The sequence below is a fragment of the Doryrhamphus excisus genome, linkage group LG11 (genome assembly GCF_037039965.1).
Source record: "Doryrhamphus excisus strain RoL-2023G ecotype Guam linkage group LG11, RoL_Dexc_Guam_v1.1, whole genome shotgun sequence".
In the NCBI taxonomy this organism is placed as follows: Eukaryota; Metazoa; Chordata; class Actinopteri; order Syngnathiformes; family Syngnathidae; genus Doryrhamphus; species Doryrhamphus excisus.
Genome location: NC_136367.1, coordinates 12,758,913 through 12,781,567, shown reverse-complemented (window position 1 = coordinate 12,781,567; position 22,655 = coordinate 12,758,913). Strand labels below are relative to the sequence as shown.

Sequence of the window (22,655 nt, the reverse complement as noted above, 5' to 3'; positions counted from 1 at the left end):
TCAATTCCACCCTCGGCCATCTCTGTGTGGAGTTTGCATGTTCTCCCCGTGCATGCGTGGGTTTTCTCCGGGTACTTCGGTTTCCTCCCACATTCCAAAAACATGCTAGGTTAATTGGCCACTCCAAATTGTCCATAGGTATGAATGTGAGTGTGAATGGTTGTGGTAGAAAATGAATGAATGCAGAAAATTATGCAAAAATAAATGTCTGCAAAAAAAAAAGATAAATTGACGGACAACTAAACATTTAACATCACTTTTACTTAGTTTTACAAAAACTGAGGGGTATTAGGGATGATGCAATCCCTTTTTTCGACTGTTATTGCATTCATAGGGCAGTAAAAGGCGTTTTATCCTGCACGGTTTTGCATTAAAAAACATGACATATGGAGACATTAGCATTTAACATCACTTTTACTAGTTTTACAAAAAGGAAGGAGCGGTATACTTTGAGAGCGTGATACTCCTTTTTAAATACGTAAGTTACTACAATCCACGCAGATACGTACAGTAGGTCTGTTAAAGGCTTTCAAACATGTACACTTTCCATTCAAATAACAATACAAGCATGTTGTAGCTTTTTACCTGTAGTGGATGCTAAAGCTAAACTTTGGAGGCACGTTTGTCTTGCCAACTCGCCTCTGCTTGCTTTAAATTCATCAACAGATTCACTTGTTGCGGGCGGTTTCTGGGTTTGATTCAGCAGCCTGGCGCTGACAACACGTTGCCATGAAATGACACAACTTGGAAAAACAAGCATTTGAGCGCCCTTCTCTCAAATGTGGATCAAAAACAAGTAAGGGAGATGTCAGATGTTTGGGGCTCCAAGGTCACCTTTGTGCAATCTGGGTATCGTAATATTTCTAAAACACAAGCAGGTGATCATATGACAAAGTACAAGATGTCTCGCCAAAAATCCTGGCTTACTTTGCTGCATTAGCCAGGTTAAACACTCCCACTCAGCACCAGGCAGCCATCCATACTGCGCTTTATGGCTGCCAGTCATTACGCTGTCATTATTCGGCATTTAAAGGCTTCTATTGCGTAATGGAAGCGTGGGGCGAGCCGGATGGACGCACACATGCACACCAGCGATAACTTTAATCTCCCCTTGTGATTGCATCTTCACATTCAGGGGGCCTGAAGCTCCCTCTGCATGCATAATGCAGCACCTCGCATTGGGAGATAAAAAAAACAAAAACACGCACACCACTTCACACCACCATCTCTTGTAGCATTTTCACGATAAGCGCTAATAAGACGTACGATGTGCGTATACATCAGGGTGGCGAAACTCTTTCTAGACAAACAGAAGGATGCAGAGGGAGAAGGTTTTCACATGATTTCAACCTGATAACATGTCTTTATTTATGTGTACAAATCACTGTATGAGTTGCTGTCATCATTGTTCAAACATAAATAAAGACGCTAGCAGGACAACCAACTTTAAGGAAATGATCCCCAAACACACATCACGTCTCAGCACTCTCAATAAGGCTTTTATGCCATGAAGGCTGAGCAGGCTGGGCCCTTAATAGTATAGACCTCTAAAGGAGGTAGTATACGTAGATGCACGGTTGCCATGGTAACCAGCTAGTAAAACTAACGTTTAACGTAGCTGTCAAAGGAAGACATTCATTGTTTCATTTTCTACCGCTTATCCTCACGAGGGTCGCAGTGGGTGCTGGAGCCTATCCCAGCTGTCTTCGGGCGAGAGGCGGGGTACATCCTGGACTGGTGGCCAGCCAATCACAGGGCACATATAGACAAACAACCATTCACACTCACATTCATACCTATGCACAATTTGGAGTGGCCAATTAACCTAGCTTGTTTTTGGAATGTGGGAGGAAACCGGAGTACCCGGAGAAAACCCACGCATGCACAGGATTGAACTCGGGTTTCCTAGTTGTGAGGTCAGCGCGCTAACCACTCGTCCGCTGTGCAGCCCTAGAGTGGGTCATTGATTTAAAAAAATAAATACAGTGGTGCCTTGGTTAGTGTCATTAATCCGTACCAGAAAGTCTGACTCAAACCAAAACAAATTCTAACCAAAGAAAATGTTCCCATGGAAAGTAATGTAAATCCAATGAATCTGCTCAATACATCCCGATATTTATAGTTTTACATGCAAAAAATGATTCAAGAATAAATGTCTGCGAAAAAAAAAGATAAATTGATAGACAATTTGGAGTGGCCAATTAACCTAGCATGTTTTTGGAATGTGGGAGGAAACCGGAGTACCCGGAGAAAACCCACGCATGCACGGGGAGAACATGCAAACTCCACACAGAGATGGCCAAGGGTGGGATTGAACTCGGGTCTCCTAGCTGTAAGGTCTGCACACTAACCACTCCTCCGCCGTGCAGCCCCAAAGGAAGACATATTGATTTCTAAAGCATGGAAACGGGGCTTACTTTGAACAGCTCTACTTGGGTGTGGTCCTGGCGGCCGTGGTCATCGTCACCGGCTGTTTCTCCTACTTCCAAGAGGCCAAGAGCTCTCGCATCATGGATTCCTTCAAGAAGATGGTCCCTCAGGTGAGGACCGCTGGGAAGCTCTATCTTCGTCTTTGCTCACCACCCTCGACTTAATCCCATCTTCTTTCCCCAGCAAGCCATGGTCATCCGCGAGGGGGAGAAGATGCAGATTAACGCAGAGCTGGTGGTGCAGGGGGATCTGGTGGAGATCAAAGGTGGAGACCGCATCCCGGCTGACCTGAGAATCATCTCCTCAAGCGGCTGTAAGGTAAGGAACCACTCTTCCTCACTTTTCATTGCTTCTCAGCTAATTAAGAAGGAGATCTTTTCCTTTCTGCTCCATTGTCATTCTTCGGGGTAATAACTATAAAAGCAATCTTCACTTGTTAAATGTACTGCAAAAAAAGGTCAGTAAGGATAATTCATAATGCCGCCTACAGAGAACATACTAACTCCTTATTTCTAAAATCACAAATACTTAAACTTGCTGATATAGTTCATCTTCAAACACCTTGTACTTCGGTACATGACAAATATATATATATATATATATATATATATATGTGTGTTAAAAAAATATATATATTTAAAAAATATTTTTTACGGCAAAATAACAGCATATATATATATTTTTTTAATTTTAGTTTTTTAATTTAATTAAATTTATGGGAATTGTTGTTGCTGCTGTGTTTGTCTCTCTCTCTCTATTGCTACCCAGTTTCTCTTCTTCTTGTCTGTGTTTCTTCTTGCTCCGGTCCGGCCGCTCCAAATTCGCATAACAAAAACATGAAATAACGGCAAATTAAATTTCATAGTACAGGGAAACTGTAGCTTACACCTTTCCTGACACAGAGCGAATCTGTTTAGCATGTAAGGGCATTTAGACCAGCAATACTATTTGCCCCAATGGCTGGACGGGACACACAAAAAAAATTGAAAATTAAAAATTAAATCACTTTTTACAATTAAATTTAAAATTTTAAATAAAAAAATAGAAAGTCATTTTAAAAAATAACTTAAATTTATTAGGAAAGCAGGAAGTGAACAAATGTAACAGTTAGGGATTGTAAAAGTTGTAAAAGTTGATTGTAAAAGATTATGCGATGCATTCAATTATAATCTGATGCATGTTCAAATGAAATTTTACCATTACCATTACCATTACCATACACCCTGTCATTTCTTATCCCACATCTTCTACACCACACCTGATATGCTTCCTGTCACTTGGAAGTCTTTAAAAGGAACAGAAAATATTGAGAGCATTACTTGACTTTCTGCTAGAAGCAACCACTAAATTCTAAAGTCTTTCCCCCCAAAGTTGGCTGTTAGATAGATTTATTACTCAGTTACCTTCTTTGTATGAGTCTCTTTTACTTTTAACCCACCATAAGCTTGTTGCATGGAAGAATACAAGTACATTTAAAAACCCAAATCAAAACGACTAATTGTGACGTAACATCTCCTTCCAAAGGTGGACAACTCGTCTCTGACCGGAGAATCGGAGCCTCAGACCCGCTCTCCGGAGTTCACGCACGACAATCCACTGGAGACGCGAAACATCTGTTTCTTCTCCACCAACTGTGTTGAAGGTCGGTGGGTCACATCTGGCCGCCATTGTCTCCCATTAGCACCTCTTTTGTTGCCTTGTTCTCACTTCAGTGTTCTCTGACATCCACCAATCACAAGTTGCTGAATGACCAACTAACAACGTCCTTACTGGCCGCAGGCACGGCTCGCGGCATCGTCATCGCCACGGGGGATCGAACGGTGATGGGTCGCATCGCTACGCTGGCGTCGGAGCTGGAGGTCCGCCGCACGCCCATAAATATCGAAATCGAACACTTCATCCACATCATCACGGGCGTGGCCGTCTTTCTGGGCGTCAGCTTCTTCATCCTGTCACTCATCCTGGGCTACACCTGGCTGGAGGCCGTCATCTTCCTCATTGGCATCATCGTCGCCAACGTGCCTGAAGGTCTCCTGGCCACCGTCACTGTGAGTTGAGACGCTCTTCTTTATCTCCAAGTGGCCTGTATGCCATCATATTTTCTATGCCGGGATAGGCTCCATCCACCCCATCTTAGAAGCTGCAAAACCCAATTAAATAATCTCATTCAAATGATGACCCCCACGTTAAAATACTCCAAATAAAATAACATCTTTTGGGAATGTAATCTGTTCATTGCAGTCACATGCTTCCAGACCCAACGGTGATAATGGAATTCCCACAAAGTATCGGTCTTTATTATGGGCATACAAAAGTCAACCATTTTTCCCATTGACTCCCATGTTAAAGACACCATCTTTTTTTCTTCAATTCTTCAATTTTCTATATTTTTGACTCGTCCTCTTGCGGCCATTTCTCTACCGATTTACAAAACGAGCAGATCTATGCGAAGCCCCAACCCTCAGGCCAGTCACGGTCATCTTGTGGTGTCAATATCTCTAATCGTTTGGCCGTAAGAAGCTTCTGTTCAACATGAAGCATTCAGCCTTTTTAAGTGATTTGTGCTCATTCATTGTCAATATGGCCGCCACCTGCTCCTCCTCCCATTTAAAACGACTGTGTGTCATCATGTGCGATTACAATGATTCCCTTCACAGCTGATAGCAAACATCTCATGTATCTGGTAGATTTTAAAAGTTGTATATTTCTAATTAAGCACAGTGACTGCAGTCACCTCAAATCATTGGAGTATCAAAATATCAACATTTTTATAGAAACCATGATATCGCATTATGCTGTGTTATCATCATGTCAGGAATCGATAGTTTGGTATCGACCTGCTCCTCACTATCTCTCTGCCCTTTAGTACAAAATGACAATGGAAAACAACACATGACATCATGTGCAGACACCACAGGAGTGCCTGGCCACTTTCACTACTTGATGCTATGTTGTTAGGTGCTAGCATGCTAATTGCTAGCATGTTAGCATTTTAGCTAAATTACTCATGGCTAAAGGCAAATACACACATGGCATCATGCAGGGAGGTTATAGGACAGCCTTGGCACTTACGGTACCTGAGGCTCTCTTGCTAGATGCTAGCATGATGACCGTTAGCATGTTAGCATTTTAGCTAATTTACTATCTCTAAAGGCAAATACACACATGGCATTATGCAGGGAGGTTATAGGACAGCCTTGGCACTTTCTGTACCTGATGCTAACCTGATAACCGTTAGCTAATTTACTCATGTCTAAAGGCAAATACACACAAGGCATGATGTAGGGACACTATGTGACTGCCTTAACACTTTTGGGACTCGGTGCTTTCTTGCTCGATGCTACCATGTTAACTGTTAGCATTTTTATTTTTTAATGCATGTCTAAATGAAAATACACACATGGCATGATGTATGGACACTATGGAATTGCCTTGGCACTTAGCCATTTACTGCTATCTTGCTAGGTGCTACCATGCTAATTGTTAATATATTAGCATTTTGGCTTTTTTACTCCTGTTTCAAGGCCTATACACACATGACATGATTTAGGAATGCTTAAGGACAGTCTTGGCACTTATGATGCTATAAAACATTTTAGCTCATTTTGTCAGCTCGACAGACATGGCACGATGAAGGGCATTTTTCTAATTCAGTTTTTTACACTGTATTAGAGCCCTCTCTAGACATGAATTAATACTCCTAAAGTCACTTTTACCACCCAATATAGTCGATATAATTAAAGGAAATTAGCCATTTAAGGCACAAGCAATACATAAGCTGTGTGGACAGGAAGTGATGTCGGGGCTTCAGAGTTGAGTTTCAGTTGGATTATGATCGTAACAGTTGCCTGTGTTGTTATTATTATGATGATGATGTTATTGATGATGTTGTTATAATTGTGCCTGTTGTGCATGTGCAATAAAAACATCCAGGTGTGTTTGACGCTGACGGCCAAGCGAATGGCCAAGAAGAACTGCCTGGTGAAGAACCTGGAGGCTGTGGAGACGCTGGGCTCCACCTCCACCATCTGTTCAGACAAGACGGGCACGCTGACCCAGAACCGCATGACCGTGGCCCACATGTGGTTTGACAACCAGATCCATGAGGCTGACACCACCGAGGACCAGAGCGGTGAGGTGCAGGGAGTGGGGGAGGGGGGCGTTGCAAGGAGGTGGAGAGGTTGGAACCACCTGCCCGAATTCATCTGCTCAGCATTCACTAAGGCTGCAGAGCACACATGCATTCATCGAGCAGCAGGCATGAATGCACCACCTTCACAAAATTCCACAATCCCTCTATTCTACTTCCTAGTCCATTATTCCTATTTTCTACTATTTTTGTATTCCTGTGTGTGTGCGCCAGCTCATGTATGTTCTTTTTTTATACCTTAGTTCCTGTTGTTAGGCTCTTATTTTCCCAGTTCTTCCTGTCACAGGTGTTGCTAATAAGAGTTTCCCTTCTATTTACTGCATTCTTTTAGTTTGTTGTTGCATTGTTTGTAGTAGCTAGCCACGCTACTGCAACCCTGTCTTTGCTGAATCTCCACCAACTCCACACAATTTTTACATTTGCAACCTAACTGTGTGTGTGCACACGCGTCAATGCGTAAAAATTTCCCTTCAATACGTAACCTACTTCACGGAACACGGAGAGATGCCTTTTCACTTCCTGGTTGCTGTGCTGTGTCTATTTAAATGGGAGAAAGGCATTACTGCCACCTGGTGGTAGTTATTTCGGCTTCCAACTGTATCACACATGCTGTCTTCTATTGTAGAGTTGCATCATCACCTATTTGTGTCTCATGCAATTTTTTTTAAAGATGTATAAATATGTCCTTGGGAGAAAAAAAATGATAAAAACATAGCAAATTAGTTAAAAAGCCATTATTGTGTCTAAAACATTGAGCCAGTCGCTCCAATGTTATTTTACTGCAACACTCTTTAATGTCTTTAACATGTCAATGAATGGAGACAATTATTATTAATAGCTACATCCTGATTCAGAATTTATTCTGGATCCAAATTACTAAAATGTAATAAGATGCTATTTAACAATGACAAATTATAGCATCTATCTGTCCATCCATGAATTTGATAAAACACAGTGGACTTCTCAGCAATACGTTGGCCTCTCGCTCGTGCGTTGAGCACTCTTGAGAGCGCCTGGCTGAAATGAAAAATGAATGCAGTGTGCTGAAGTGAAGGTCATTTTGAGAAAGATTGCTCAGGAAAGACGAGACAAGCGGTCTAAACAGCTCAGACGTCATGTAAAAAAAAAAAAAAATCAATGTCATTCTTCAAATTGGGGAATTGAAAAATCCCAACGAGAAAAGTGTTGCTGACCTCCATTGTGTTTAGCTGCTGGACTGACGGAATCCATATTGCATGAATACACTTTTTCAAATAATAATCAAGGGGAAAAACAACAGCTCCCACTGCCTTGCTTGCAGGTTCGGGTTTTGACAAGAGTTCTACGACTTGGGCGGCGTTGTCCCGCGTGGCCGGCTTGTGCAACAGAGCTGACTTCAGAGCTGGACAGGACCAAGTCGCTATCTTAAAGGTACAAACATTCCAACACTCACAAACACTGCAACAACAACTCTACTCTAGTTTTACTTTTTGAGGAAGTTTCACTAGGAATCACTCTGTTTTCTAATTTTTTATGCAAGTATAAAATAACAAATTAAGAGGGCGAGTGGTTAGCATGTAGTTAGCATCACAGTCAGGAGATCGGGAAGACCTGGGTTCCATTCTTTGTGTGGAGTTTGCATGTTTTCTCTGGGTACTCCGGTTTCCTCCCACATTCCAAAAATATGGTAATGGTAATGGTTTAATTTCATTTGAACATGCATCAGATTACAATTGAGTGCATCCCATAATCAGTTCACAGTTCTAGATGTTCAAAAGGAGTAGGAAGAAGCAAAGCTTATTAAATCCTACCCCTCCACCTGGTACTTTTACAATCAGTAACTGTTACATTTGTTCACTTCCTGCTTTCCTAATATAGTTTAAGATTTAAAAAAAAATAATTTTTTCATTTTATTTTATTTTTGTCACGTACCGAAGTACAAGGTGATATGACCATACAATGACGTAATGGGTCAATATAACTGTCAATATAGTACGTACCATACAATAATGGGTACTATATTGACAGTTACTATGGTACCCATTACGTCATTGTATGGTCATATCACCTCATCAAACATGCTAGGTTTAATTGGCCACTCCAAATTGTCCATAGGTATGAATGTGAGTGTGAATGGTTGTTTGTCTATATGTGCCCTGTGATTGGCTGGCCACCAGTCCCCGGGTCCGCCTCTCGCCCAAAGACTCTATTGAGGCATAGAAAAAAGTGGCATAGAAAGTAGATGGACGGAGACTTTTTAAACAAAACTACCTCTGACTGGGATTGAACCCAAGCCATTTCTTAAAAGGCAGTAGCTGTACCGTTACACCACGAGGTTTGACTTGGGGGGTTTATGCTTCACCACAGCGATGTGTATCCTTTGCATATTTGCCGAGAATTCCTTGCAAAATGGAGGGCCCCTTTGTGGATTGTGGGCCCTGCCCCTGGTCTGTTACCTTTGCTAACAAGTAAGGATGCACATTGCAATGGGTTGCTTTAAATGCGAGATGCATTTTGGTTCATCTAATATCATTTGCAGACCTGTTACAATGGGATCGTTATTATCATTGTAAATATTTGAAAGTGAATACAAAAGAACGCAAAGCATGTTCCACTACTGATGACGTCTCCTGCGAGGCTCTGAGCTCCACAGGTGCCAGGAGCCAATTAAAAAGACATTTAGTGCCGTACTTTTCCACTTGGTCGACACTTGAATGTAAGAATCATCTGGGAGTGATTATGCAGCAGAGCAACTCTTAACAGAAGTCTATTATTAGGATCTAAATAGCACTTTAATGGAGCCGGCCCAGTGTGCCTTAATTGCTTTACATAATGCTGTAACATCACCTCCTTCAATAACACGTCATTACGTTTTATAAGCATAACATGGGCTTTGTGGGGAATATGAATGAATGAATGAATGAATGATGTTATGAAGACAAGAAAATGACCCCCCCGATTTAAAGACTCAACTGTATGGTAATACTTATTATAATAGTGCCTGAAAAGGATCAAGTTTTTTGTTGGTAAAATGAACGCAATGTTAGCGGCAAGTATGAACAGAACGCAAACGAGCACAAAATGTATGAATAATACATTAGGGGGCTGGTGATCACCATAAACTTTATACAAGCTTTAAAAATGTATTAAATTGTATTCATGAGGAGCAGAAGTTAACAATACGAGCACATTTTAACAGCGACATCATGCTAGGTTAGCCTAACTGACACCTCCCATGTCTAGCTGACTAATAGATAGTTGGCAGCGCATTATTTTTAACATGTGTAGCGAAGCCTTGTTTACAAAGTGTTGTGGGCCCACTGTGTACTCAAGACCGGCTCATTTAGGTCCACGAGGAAGGAGTTTCTTTTTTCTTCACGTCGTCACGATAAGATGCTTTCAAAAGTGGAGCAAACAAGTGACCTGAGTGTAGCAACCTTACAAGCGCCTATATCTCTCCCACCTCTAAAAGCACGAAGATGGAATTTCCTTTGTCTGTTTATTCATTCATGGAAAAACAAGGACAAATCTTGCGAGCGTGTGTCCTTGTTGCTGCTGTTCATGAATGAATAAACAGCGACCAAAAGAAATCTACTGTCATGCTTTGCCCCCACCACCATACCACCACACCACCACGTGTTGCTGCACATTTGAATGCATCGTTATATTTGTTTCAGGTCAGCAGATTATTCACAAAACACTGCTCTCCACCAAGGTTTTGTCTTTGTCATCAATGAATACCATCAGAATCCTGAGATCCTAAACAAACACAATAACTGCCCTGGCATTACTTGCAAGAAGAAGAAGACGTAACAAGAGGGATCAGTGTTGCCAACTGAGCAACTCTTACCTGAAATCACGTAGAGCGGATCCACGTACATTTGTGATTCAGCATTTCCAGCCCTGCAAATTTGCATATTTTTGGTTAAAATTTACAGCACATAAAAATCACTATTTATGCTAAGTCAGTAAAATGTATAAATACTACATGTGATAATGCAAGGAATACACCGCTGTACTAACAACAATTTGTACAGATTTATGTCTTTGTGCTTCACTGATAATGGTTTTTCATCAAGGGATTTTACACTTTGTTCGTCGGTCTTTGAACGCATCATAGCTGCTTTATACTTTTTATACTTTAAATGTGTTTAATGAATAGGGATGTCTACCGGCGGCACGGCGGTAGACACCTGGTGATCTTCCGACGCCTCAGTACAGGGTGTACCCTGTCTCTCGCCCAAAGACAGCTGGGATAGGCTCCAGCATACCAAGCGACCCAAGTGAGGACAAGTGGCATAGAAAATGAATGAAAGGTGGAGGGTTCCGGAGCTGTATCTAATCTGATAATTACAACAGTGAACTTATTAACAGTCTTATTGATCATGTTGATCAGAACGTCATCAATCTAGCAGGATGGTTCGCAGGGGTAAGACATTTTTATGGACATGTTAATTACTCACGATTTTTTCGTCATTTGCCGGTCGTCTCGGATCATCATCTCTGTGAAAAGCTGTATTTTTCTTCTCCATTTTTCTCCCCCACCAGAAAGCACTCACAGGCGGCGCCGTTCTGTTTGTGTCCTCATTGATAAAACAAAAAACCCCAACAGAATCAAGTTATTTTTTCATTATAAACATATTCATTTTTCATTCGTGTGCTGTACTCTTTGTTTACTTAATGCTTAATTACTTTTTTATTTAATGCATAGCCAATTATGCAAATTTCACAATTGCATGACTATGTCAAAAGACACACATAGATTGCAGCATGGGTGAAACACTGTCTGATATTATTTATGTGACATGCAAACTATTGTTGTAAAACTCCAAGGGCAATGCTGTGTCCTGTCTGCCTGGCTCCAAGTGTTGCTTATGCAGATGTTGCAGCACTACCTGCATTATTAATGACAGCCATAATGGAAGTGAACAATGCTCTCCGGGGCGCAACTTTAATCAATTAAATAACACATGGAGGGGAACGATTTGGCTGCAATGTGACAAAGACTGCTCTCCACTCTCGCTAAGCTACTGTGCTAAGGTCCTCCATTATTTGTGTGTATGTGTGTGTGTGTCCGTGTGTTCTCCAGAGGGAGACGGCTGGCGACGCATCAGAGTCTGCGTTGCTGAAATGCATCGAACTGTGTTGTGGGAGCGTTCGAGACCTGAGAAGCAGGAACTCCAAAGTGGCAGAAATCCCTTTCAACTCCACCAACAAGTACCAGGTACTGCAATACAAACAGCATGTAAATGTCAGAAGTCCCACAATACTGTACAAAAGTGTGTGATACTTCATTCTAGAATTTAGAGCTTAAAAGTGCTTTTAGTAAACCCGACTGGAAACACAACGTTTTAATGCTAATGAGCTGACAAGAGTGTAGCGCCAATGTTAGCAACACTAGCATAGCTGTTAGCAACAGTGCTAACATTACACTCACATTTTAATAGTTAGCTAGCTTAGCATATTTGCTGAAGAAAAACGAATTAAACTTACATCAAACTTACCAACGTAAGCGTTTTCCTGAACTCAGGCACACAAACTTCTTATGTGTGTGTGTATATGTGACTTGTTGTTGTCTTTCTTTTTTAACATGTAAAGCACTTTGTGCTACATTCTATGGATGAAAAGTGCTCTACAAATAAAGTTTGATTGAAATTTGATTTTCCACATCTGTAGCTGACTGACTCATAGTTGGCACAGCTTTATTTTATACCACTTGTCCTCATTAGGGTTGCAGGTATGCTGGTGTAAATAAAATATATCTACAAAATGTAATCCATTAAAGCAAGTGGAAGGGATCAAACATGTATTGAAAGTCATTATTAATGCTAACATGCTACCTCTTATGTTATCCTCTTGCTTACAGAGCTTATACTGTCTTGTTTAGCGTGATAGCATGTATCACCTTCATTCATAGTCACTGTGACTTTATGTAAATACTGCTGAACGAAATGCAAAGGCTCTGTGGCCGAGCCACTTTAAGTGGGCCCACAGGCATGAGCAATCGATTGAAGTGGATCACATCCTTCCCACAAATTAACTTTAATAGATGTAATTATTTCATGGTGTGTTTTTCCCAGCGGCTCCTAAAGTAAATAAATTACACAGTAAATAATTAACATTTTCAATGATGTATCCCATCTAATTAAGTTTATTTCATTCTCTCACAGAGGAATCCCATACCATTATTATTGATATCTGTCTGACTGGATCTGTTGATCTGTCCTTTTTCCTCCAAGCTCTCCATCCACGAGGCAGAGGACAATCCTTCTGGTCATATTCTGGTCATGAAGGGAGCGCCAGAGAGAATCCTGGACAGGTTGGTTCATCAATAATGGATCAATTGCAGCCCACATAGACTGCATTTAGCTGTCGGTTGCCCTCTACTTTATTTATACTGTGGAATGGCCAGCAGGGGGCAATGGCACCAGAAAGTTGACTAATGTAACCTCATTTCTTTTTTTTCCCCCGCCCTTGTCCTGTCCAATTAAAGGGCCAAATAGTATTATTGATCAAGGTGTCTTTAGATGCTGAACATATTTACTCTGCCAGGGAAAAGTGAAAGATACCTTTTACAATTTTTTATTGTAATGCAAATTTGGAGCAGGAGGGGATAGACAAGGAAAAGGAACAAAGGTGGAACATCTAGCCCCCGCCACCATAGAGCCAACACCCGTGCACCCCCCCGCCATGCATTGAGGCACATCTTATATAATACTAATGTATGTAAAACCAGTATCATAAATAAACAAATCTTATTGTGAGCTGACACTGTAGTCCAAAAAACATGTTTATGTCAGTGTGAGAGCTCTCACTCGCTCACATTATGTATTTTATGAACATTTGTGGGCGAGTTTAAGAGTTAATATTCTAATAATAAAGAAAAATAGTAATACAAAAATATGCTTGCTGACTATTGTTTTAAATAATAGTTCATAGTTTCAAAATTGATATCCTTTTGCATAAAATTTGATGTAGTTATAATTGTAGTTGCACATTGAATCATTTTCCCCTACTTATTATAGATAAAAACTTATTTCTATCTGTGATTAATTGTGGATTAACTATGAGCGAAAATGCAATTAATCATGATCAAATATTTTATTTGACAGCCCTAATGAAAACTTATTTCTATCTTCTATTCATTGTGAGTTAACTATGGACAAAATGCGATTAATCACGATCAAATATTTTAATGAATTGACAGCCCTAATAATCATTCATTCATTCATTTTCTACCGCCTTTTCCTCACGAGGGTCGAGGTGGTGCTGGAGCCTATCCCAGCTGTCTATGGGCGAGAGGCGGGGTACACCCTGGACTGGTGCCCAGCCAATCACAGGGCACATATAGACAAACAACCATTCACACTCACATTCATACCTATGGCCAATTAACCTAGCATGTTTTTGGAATGTGGGAGGAAACCGGAGTACCCGGAGAAAACCGAGGGTGGAATTGAACCCTGGTCTCCTAGCTGTGAGATCTGCGCGCTAACCACTAGTCCGCCGTGCCGCCCTAATAATCATTAAATATAAATAAAAGCACACACAACAACACTGTGGTCGCCCAAAAACACAAGGAAGCTGCATCGTGGCACCTTGAGCAAGGCGTCCAAAGCACAAACCTCACTTTTGTGTTGAATTATGACTTCAATAATAAACATTTTCTGTGGAGTTTTTTACATTATCTATCACCATCGTCCTCAGTGAGCCATCATGGTGATTTAATGACTCACAAGCCCGTTCAGACTAGAATAGACAGCACTCGGGGCATTGAATTGATCGAAACCGGACTGTTCAAGTTAAGTCGTTTCCCCACTCAGGTACATTGCGGTACAACATCACAACAAGAATGGCACTAAGTGGCCTAAATTTCAGTTTCAACCGAGCGTGAAGCACCAACGTCTGTCAAAACATTACTTGAGTTTAATCAACTCTGCCATTTTTATGACTGCACCTATCTTTAATGGCTTCCCACTTATATATTAGTAGTGATCGTTAGCAAATGTTTTAATAGGTGCAGCACCATCATGATCCATGGCCAGGAGCAGACACTGGACGACAACTGGAAGGACGCCTTCCAGAGCGCCTACATGGAGCTGGGAGGACTGGGAGAGCGAGTCCTGGGTACGTTTGGCGCCGGCAGCTATTATCCACTTGGGAGGAGATAGTGTGGGAGAGGCGATTGGATGCAGCCATTATGTTTTATCATCTCCTCGGGTAAGAGGGTAGTTTAGCCAAATGTCTCTTTAGAAGAGCGGTGTGTTTATCGTTGCACTTTATCCAAATGAGAATTTCCCTTTTTTTTTGTTGTTTATTGGTCGGGGTGGGCGGGTCACTGCGCTCTTGCCAAGTTGACAGGAAGCCAAACGCTGAGGAGACACAAAATGTTAAAGACAGCAAATATTTGCTTGCCTATATGAAAACTTGAAAGATGCATCATCAATGGTTTAACTTTAACTTATTTTGAACATGCATACAAGTTACATCGGAATCTCTCATATAAGCGTAAAGTAAAATTTTTGTCTAAGGTCATATTTCCAGCGCATATTATCATCTATTATGCCCTCAGAAATTAATCTCACCAATAATGTGCGCACAAATGATCCTGACTTTGTCTTAGCCGTCTTTTATATTCGTAATGTTACAATTTACTGCTAGAAACGGATGACAAATGGCCGACTTCCTGTGCATTTTACAGCATGGCTTCTTGAGGCTTTTTTTTTTTGTCCATGTATGAGTAGAACTAACTGTGAGAGCTGAATTTTAAAAAAGAAAAAATCTTTAGGTGCAACTGAAAGAAAAGTAGGTTTTTGAGAGTTGGCTAGCCCTCAAAAAGGCAGTTTCTTTCACTTACGAGTCCCCCATTGTACTGAATGTACTTTTGAAAAACAGTAATACATGTCCCTAGAGCCTATTTATGAGCATCAAGCTTGAGAAAAATCTATCGGCCTCACTTGTTGGCTCTACTTTTGACAGCAAAGGCTTTTGAAGTTGCTTCTTTTCATGACATCCTTCCTCATGGACCGCCCCGAGCTAGTGGAGCCCACCTGTGTATACGCTGTATGTTTCGATAATTTTTTTTCTTCATTGAATAGGTATTTTGCTCGCATTGCTAGTGTGTGTCGCACTCCAACTCCTGCAAATTTCTCAACTGAGGGACGAATAAAGGCATATCTTATCTTAATTTTACGTTGTTGTATGTGGAGGAAAAAAGCATAACCTCATAGGAGAGACAAAAAAGTGCATAGACCAGCTGGTCTGTGGACCAGCTACCAGCATGACCAGTTGTGTTTTCATGCATACGTTGTGTTTTTGGGCTGGTATGCAGGTCTAGAGAGCAGCTACCAGCATGACCAGCATATGTTTTTATGCTTTTGTGCTGGTCTGAACCAGCATACCAGCTTATGTTGTTTTTCCGTGCTGGTATGCTGGTCTGTAGACCAGCTACCAGCACGACCAGTTGTGTTTTTGTGCATATGTTGTGTTTTTGGGCTGGTATGCAGGTCTAGAGACCAGCTACCAGCATGACCAGTTGTGTTTTCATGCATACGTTGGGTTTTTGGGCTTGTATGCAGGTCTAGAGACCAGCTACCAGCATGACCAGTTGTGTTTTCATGCATACGTTGGGTTTTTGGGCTGGTATGCAGGTCTAGAGACCAGCTACCAGCATGACCAGTTGTGTTTTCATGCATACGTTGTGTTTTTGGGCTGGTATGCAGGTCTAGAGACCAGCTACCGGCATGACCAGCATATGTTTTTATGCTGGTCTGAACCAGCTGGTATGCAGGTCTAAAGACCAGCTACCAGCATGACCAGTTGTGTTTTTGTGCATATGTTGTGTTTTTGGGCTGGTATGCCGGTCTAGAGACCAGCTACCAGCATGACCAGCATATGTTTTTATGCTTTTGTGCTGGTCTGAACCAGTATACCAGCTTACGTTGTATTTCCGTGCTGGTATGCTGGTCTGTAGACCAGCTACCAGCATGACCAGTTGTGTTTTCATGCATACATTGTGTTTTTGGGCTGGTATGCAGGTCTAGAGACCACCTACCAGCATGACCAGCATATGTTTTTATGTTTTTGTGCTGGTCTAAACCAGCTTACGTTATTTTTCTGTGCTGGTATGCTGGTCTGTAGACCAGCTACCAGCATTACCAGCATATGTTTTGTTTTAGTGCTGGTCTGAACCAATGGACAGTGTTCCATTTACATAACTTACATGACTTGTATTTTAAACAAGCTACAGCGATATTGTTATTGTAGCGGCTAACACGAAAATATATTTCACTATATTCATTCAGCTATATTTATCTATATCTATTCAACTATACTTAGATCGCTAGCCGTTCGTCTCAGTATTACCAGAGGACTAGAGCACGAGTCCTGTGCTGGAAGACACAGCCATTCCGATGAGAGACAGAGCAAGTCCCGTCAATGTATCTATCCTGCTGTTGTTGACGGAAGTAGCATGAGCACCAAACAATAAATTATTTTTAGAGGTTTTCATCAAAAAAATTATGAAAGATGAGAGTTTAATTTCCATGTTTATATAGGCATAGATCCCAATATTTCCTGTATATTCCATACTGAGAGTTGGAGGACGTTGGAGGAGAATGTCAATGTAGAATTTGGGAGGAGCGAGCCTGTCTAACATATAGGGGCGCTAGACTTGGACTTAGACCTAGACTTCATTAGTTTATTAGAGTGCCAAAAATATACATTTTTATGATATTTGCTCTTCAATTGGAACCCCTGCAAATACAGCAGGGATCTACTGTACATTGGAACCTTGGTTTTCATTAATTCATTCCAAAAAGTCAGATAAATACCAAAACATACAGAAATTGAGTAAATTTTACCATTGTAAATAATGCCATTCTAATTAATCCATTCCAGACACCCAAAATATTGACCTAAAAATGATTATGAAAGGATGGAATTTATTGATGATGCGGACGTCCAGCACATCCTTGCAAGGTTTAATTCAATTAGCTTTCTCACCTCTTTTTATTAAATTACGCATTATGGAGATATTGTTTATTGAATATACGCCGTACCCACCAAAGTTCAAGAGGAACCATTTTTGTACATATAGTATATAGGCCACACTGGTCTATAAGCTGTGGGTGTCCAGATTGTAACACACGGTGTTCCCAGCGTCTCTCGTTAGCGCTGATGAGTGAGACGTGAGACACTTTTTTTTTCATCTGGAGTTCAACAGCTGCCACAGTCCAAACAGTCCAAACCACATCTGTAGTAATTCCACACGTGATCAAACTTACTTAAGATTTGTCAGGTCAAAACAACGCTGGAAATGTGATATTACTGTTTCCAATGCACTCGTTGGACCATAAATTATTTTAGCCATAAATTAGTCGCATCATTAGCCACGTATACATGGAGCCAAATATTCCAATTCCATTCGGGTTATTTGCTCAAACGTTTGTATACACCTCATTCCGAAAGAAAAGTGCCAATCCGAATGAACATTTAATCGGATTCCCAGGGGTGGAATATTCCTTTCCCCAATCCGATTGAAGTATCTTGTACCCGCTCAAACGGAAAGTTGTCAGGGTGCGTTCTTCTTCGTGGTGTTTTTCTTCTTCTGTTGTTTATTTGGTTTATTTATTCGGTTGGCAAGCAGCTTTCGTGTGCATTAGCGCCATCTGTGGAACAGAATCTAAACCCTTCTATACGCCATTCACAAGTCCACTTTTATTAAAAAAGAAAATATATATCTATATAAAACATATGCCAAGTTTAATTATAAAATATTAGCAAGATTGAAATGTATTTTTTCCTGTTCCCGGGTGCGTTCTTTCAGCGAATGCTCCAGACGTTCTTTGATTTTAAAAAAATGAAGGTGAGCAATCGGTACTGGACTGCTGCGGAATGTTTGTTTTTGATTCAAACTAAATTTCAAGACTGGACGAACAAAGAAGTGAAAGAAAAACTCGAGTATCGGTATCACGTGATGTTAGTGTTTACGTTTTACTGGGCATGCCCCATTGACTATTCTGGTTGATTATAGCGGCGCATGTAGACAGGAGATTGGAATATTCCTTTCCGTGTATACCATTGCTTTCGGAAAGGTCAATCGGAAAGAGAAAAACTCCTAATGTAAACGTGGCTATTGTTTCAGACGCAGGGTTCAAATCGTGTGGAAAAAAAGTAGCGGGTTATAGTCCCGAATTCATGGTATCATAAACACAAATATATTTAAAAAATACACATACAATGGTGTGCTCACTATTGCGGGACCTCTGACACGTATTGTATTGTTTGTAGTGTGTACTGTTATAAAATAAGCTAAGATATGATGTGTTTTTGTCCTTTTAACAAACATACAGTAAGTGATGTTTCTTCTAAATGTACACTTTTGTCAACACTCAAGGTTTGAGTTAGTTGTATTCATACTGTGGATTCCTGCAAGTTCCACTCCCAAACTGGCACCACTAAAAGCGACACCTCCTCCACCGCAATGATGATAGAACATAATCATCACCTCTGGCACTTTTTAAAAGGTGGAAAGATTCCCAATGGTTGACATTTTCAAGATGACATGCTCGAAACGCGTCATCAGCTGAAAGATAAAATTGAAGCTTGTTTTTCATCCAAAATATGCCTCTGCCGTTTTGCAAGGGAATTCATTACTGATGGTGAGAATCCTGAGAGAAAAGTGAATAAGTGTGCAGAGAAAACATAAATGATTTGACACAGCCGTGCGACATGCTACAATTGGACATGGAGCTTGGGTCGTTGTTGAGGTCATAAATTGAGCTGCAGAGGACACCGCCATGCTTGGACAATCTGGGGGAGGACGGCACACTGCGACGATTAATCACATCGAGAAGAATACGAAAGTAGGGCTGCAGTGCAATTAGCTATCATATCTGGGGTCTACTGAGTCAGGGTACAATATCACACATAAAAAATGAGTCGCTGCGCAATCAACATATCTCATAATGAGAAAAAATTGACCCCAAAACTTGACCTTAAAGGGGAACTGCACTTTTATTGGAATTTTGCCCATCATACACAATCCTTATGTGAAACATGAACACATTTTTTCCTCTTCCTCTGGATTATAACACAAGAAATTGAGTTAATAACAACTAGCTAGCAATGATAGCTACTAACTTATAATAACACGTAATAGTTGCAGTATTTTGATGATTTAAAATCACGTAAGGCGCATTGATACACATACTTTACTATAGAACAATGTTGAGTGCATTATTGCCCACTTTTAATGCAGTTCGGCGCAGGATCGGATATATCGACAGTCCGGTTATATCGATAATATACCGACAATATTGATATAACAAGACTTTACCGTATATGTAAATGACACATTGTTGGTGTTTTTTTTAAAGCGCTTTAGCGTAAAAATAGGTATTTCTCATCCTGTCCGTTGTTAGCTAGCTCATATTAACTCGTTTTCTCACACTATAATACACATAAAAGGGAAAGAAATATGTGTTCATGTTTCACGCAAGGATTATGAATTATGCTAATTTCATCAACAATAGCAGCATAGATACAGCGACAACACTTTGATGTCTGCTCTCCTTGGGATGGCTGTGTCTTCCAGCACAAGACGTGTGCTCCAGTCCTCAGGTAAAACATGCTAACAGCAAACCAGCATCTTGTTGAGTCTTTGTAGCGAAATTGAGAGCTAGGTATCCACTCTTGTGTCTGTGAATGATGCGTAGACTAGCAATTAGCGAGGTGTCATGCTAGTCTGCCAGATAAAAATAGTTTTTCATGTTAGCTGCTACAATAATAATATTGGTGTAGCCTGGTTAATATCCAAGTCAGTTATGTAAATGGACCATTGTTGGTGTTTTTTTAAAAGCGCTTCAGCGTCAAAATAGGTATTTCCCATGTCGTCTGTTGTTAGCTAGCTCATATTAACTCGTTTTCTCACACTACAATACACATACTAGGGAAAGAAATATGTGTTCATGTTTCACGCAAGGATTATGAATGATGGGCAAAATTCCCCAAAAAGTGGAGTTCCTCTTTAAAGTGACAACATCCACTTCTTCACTGATGAAGACATTATGGAAAAAAACATGTGGTCGAATCCACTTTAGAGCAGTTTGTGTCCGAGAGGTCTCATAATAGTGTTCTGGAAGTGTGTTAGTCTTGATGCTGGAATTGAGACACAGTTTAAAAGTGCTTTTAGTAAGCTCTGCTGGGAACACAATTCCGTGTGTTTGTAGCACAGGGGTCTCAAACTCAATTTACCTGGGGCCCACTGGAGCTAGGGTCTGGGCAAGTCTGGGCCACATCAGGTTTTCCAAAAAAAAAAAACAAAAACGCATTTATTAAAAACAGAAAAATATACAAACTTTTTCAGTGCTTTGGTTACGATTTTCTACAATAAAAGCTCTGATAAAACATTCCACTGTTCTCAAATATCTTAATTTTTATTTTTCTGCACAAAATAAGATGAAAAATAAATAAACAAATGAAGAATAAATAAAATCAATCAATCAGTAATAAATAAATATAATAATAATAATAAAATGGCAAATAATAAAAACTTAAGAAACCACATATAGTTGGTGGGTAGACAAATTATTTTTTTCAGATTAAAATGAACAAAGCATTATTAGAGCCCTGTAGGCATGACAAAACACGACTATAGTCACATTTATACACTTTTTATTTACAACATATTGAGACACATGCTAACTCGCAAACTCGAGAGCTATAGCGACCTAAACGGTAGCCTTCAAGTTATTTCCTTTAAACTTAAATAGCCAAAAACGTAACACTTCCACACGGATAGGGAGGATAACTATTAACAGTTATTTAACCTTTAACATGAACATTAATCAAACGTAATAATTTTTTCTGGGTACATGATACCATACAGCATCCATATCAAACTTGCGCGGGCCGCACTAACATTAAACTTTCATATCAAGGCAGGGGCCTCAAACTGGTGTCCTGGGGCCACATTTGGCCCGTGGGCCGCGTGTTTGAGACCCCTGCTCTACAGAAAGGCGCCCATTTAAGCCAGGCATTTGATTGGCTGGAAGTCATTAGTAATGCTAACATTGTAATTCATTGGCATAGCTTTATTTTAAGATGTGTAGTGAACCCTTTAAAAAAAAAAAACTAGTGGGCACATACACATGTTGGTATCTTGCTAGGGACCGGTTCGAGGTGGTATGTCCGTGGTTCATGATGGAGGTTTGTCTTCATGAAACTTGAAAAATGTTTGAGAGAACTCAAATGTGGAACAAAGAAATGAGAGAGATGATAGATGTTTCTCATGTTTGTTGCTCATAAAAAGGCTCTAAGGACATACCGTATATTACTGTTTTACATGATTAAAATCTCACTTTTGAGTAATAGCACACATTTTTTCGTCTTGCTGGAAAAAACCCTGAGAATCGTCTCAGTAGCGCTTTCCATAATTTTTTGAAAATCCAGTTTCACTCAGAAACATGAAACTCAACAGGAACATCTAGCAGGAACTCGGACGATAAAATGCACTTGAAGTCGGCCATCTTGGTTTGAAGTGACCCCTTTAAGTTAATTTTGACTGTTTCTTGCAGTACTTCAAACATGAACATCATGAATAAGTCATTTGTGCACAGCAGGGCACGTTTAAATCTTTGTAGGGCTCTGCTGGTAAGTGTCAACAATCCTCTGGATCCACAAAGATTGTTGTAGCTTTTCATGTTTTTCAATATCTACAACGTGCTTTGCCTCAGCGAGTTTCTATCCCAAGAATCATCCCGGCCATCCCCGTCCTCTTGCAGGCTTCTGCCACTTGAATCTGCCTTCATCCCAGTTCCCTCGAGGATTCTCCTTCGACTGCGACGACACTAACTTCCCCACCGAGCAGCTCTGCTTCCTGGGCCTCATCTCCATGATTGATCCGCCGCGTGCCGCTGTGCCCGATGCCGTGGGTAAATGCCGCTCGGCTGGCATCAAGGTAATTGCTTCTTTCTCCGATTCACTTTTTTTTGCGTTGTTGTCCCTGGAAAGCTGTTTCCTGCAGCGTCATTTAAATACGGATGAGATGTATGATCAACTCCTGATCGTTTTCCTGAGAGACTGTCGCTTGCCA

General features: G+C 40.6%; 1 protein-coding gene across 1 annotated transcript in view; it reads left to right on the top strand.

Moving 5' to 3' along the window:
• The window catches only part of atp1a2a (ATPase Na+/K+ transporting subunit alpha 2a), a 54,929-nt gene that overhangs the window by 5,254 nt on the left and 27,020 nt on the right, over window positions 1–22,655 (top strand). The window contains exons 5-14 of the mRNA XM_058067209.2: window positions 2,427–2,540; window positions 2,614–2,748; window positions 3,955–4,072; window positions 4,210–4,478; window positions 6,364–6,562; window positions 7,881–7,990; window positions 11,649–11,783; window positions 12,799–12,878; window positions 14,577–14,686; window positions 22,345–22,520. Of these exons, the coding sequence (XP_057923192.2) occupies window positions 2,427–2,540; window positions 2,614–2,748; window positions 3,955–4,072; window positions 4,210–4,478; window positions 6,364–6,562; window positions 7,881–7,990; window positions 11,649–11,783; window positions 12,799–12,878; window positions 14,577–14,686; window positions 22,345–22,520 (1,446 nt within the window). The remainder of the gene's footprint in view (window positions 1–2,426; window positions 2,541–2,613; window positions 2,749–3,954; window positions 4,073–4,209; window positions 4,479–6,363; window positions 6,563–7,880; window positions 7,991–11,648; window positions 11,784–12,798; window positions 12,879–14,576; window positions 14,687–22,344; window positions 22,521–22,655) is intronic.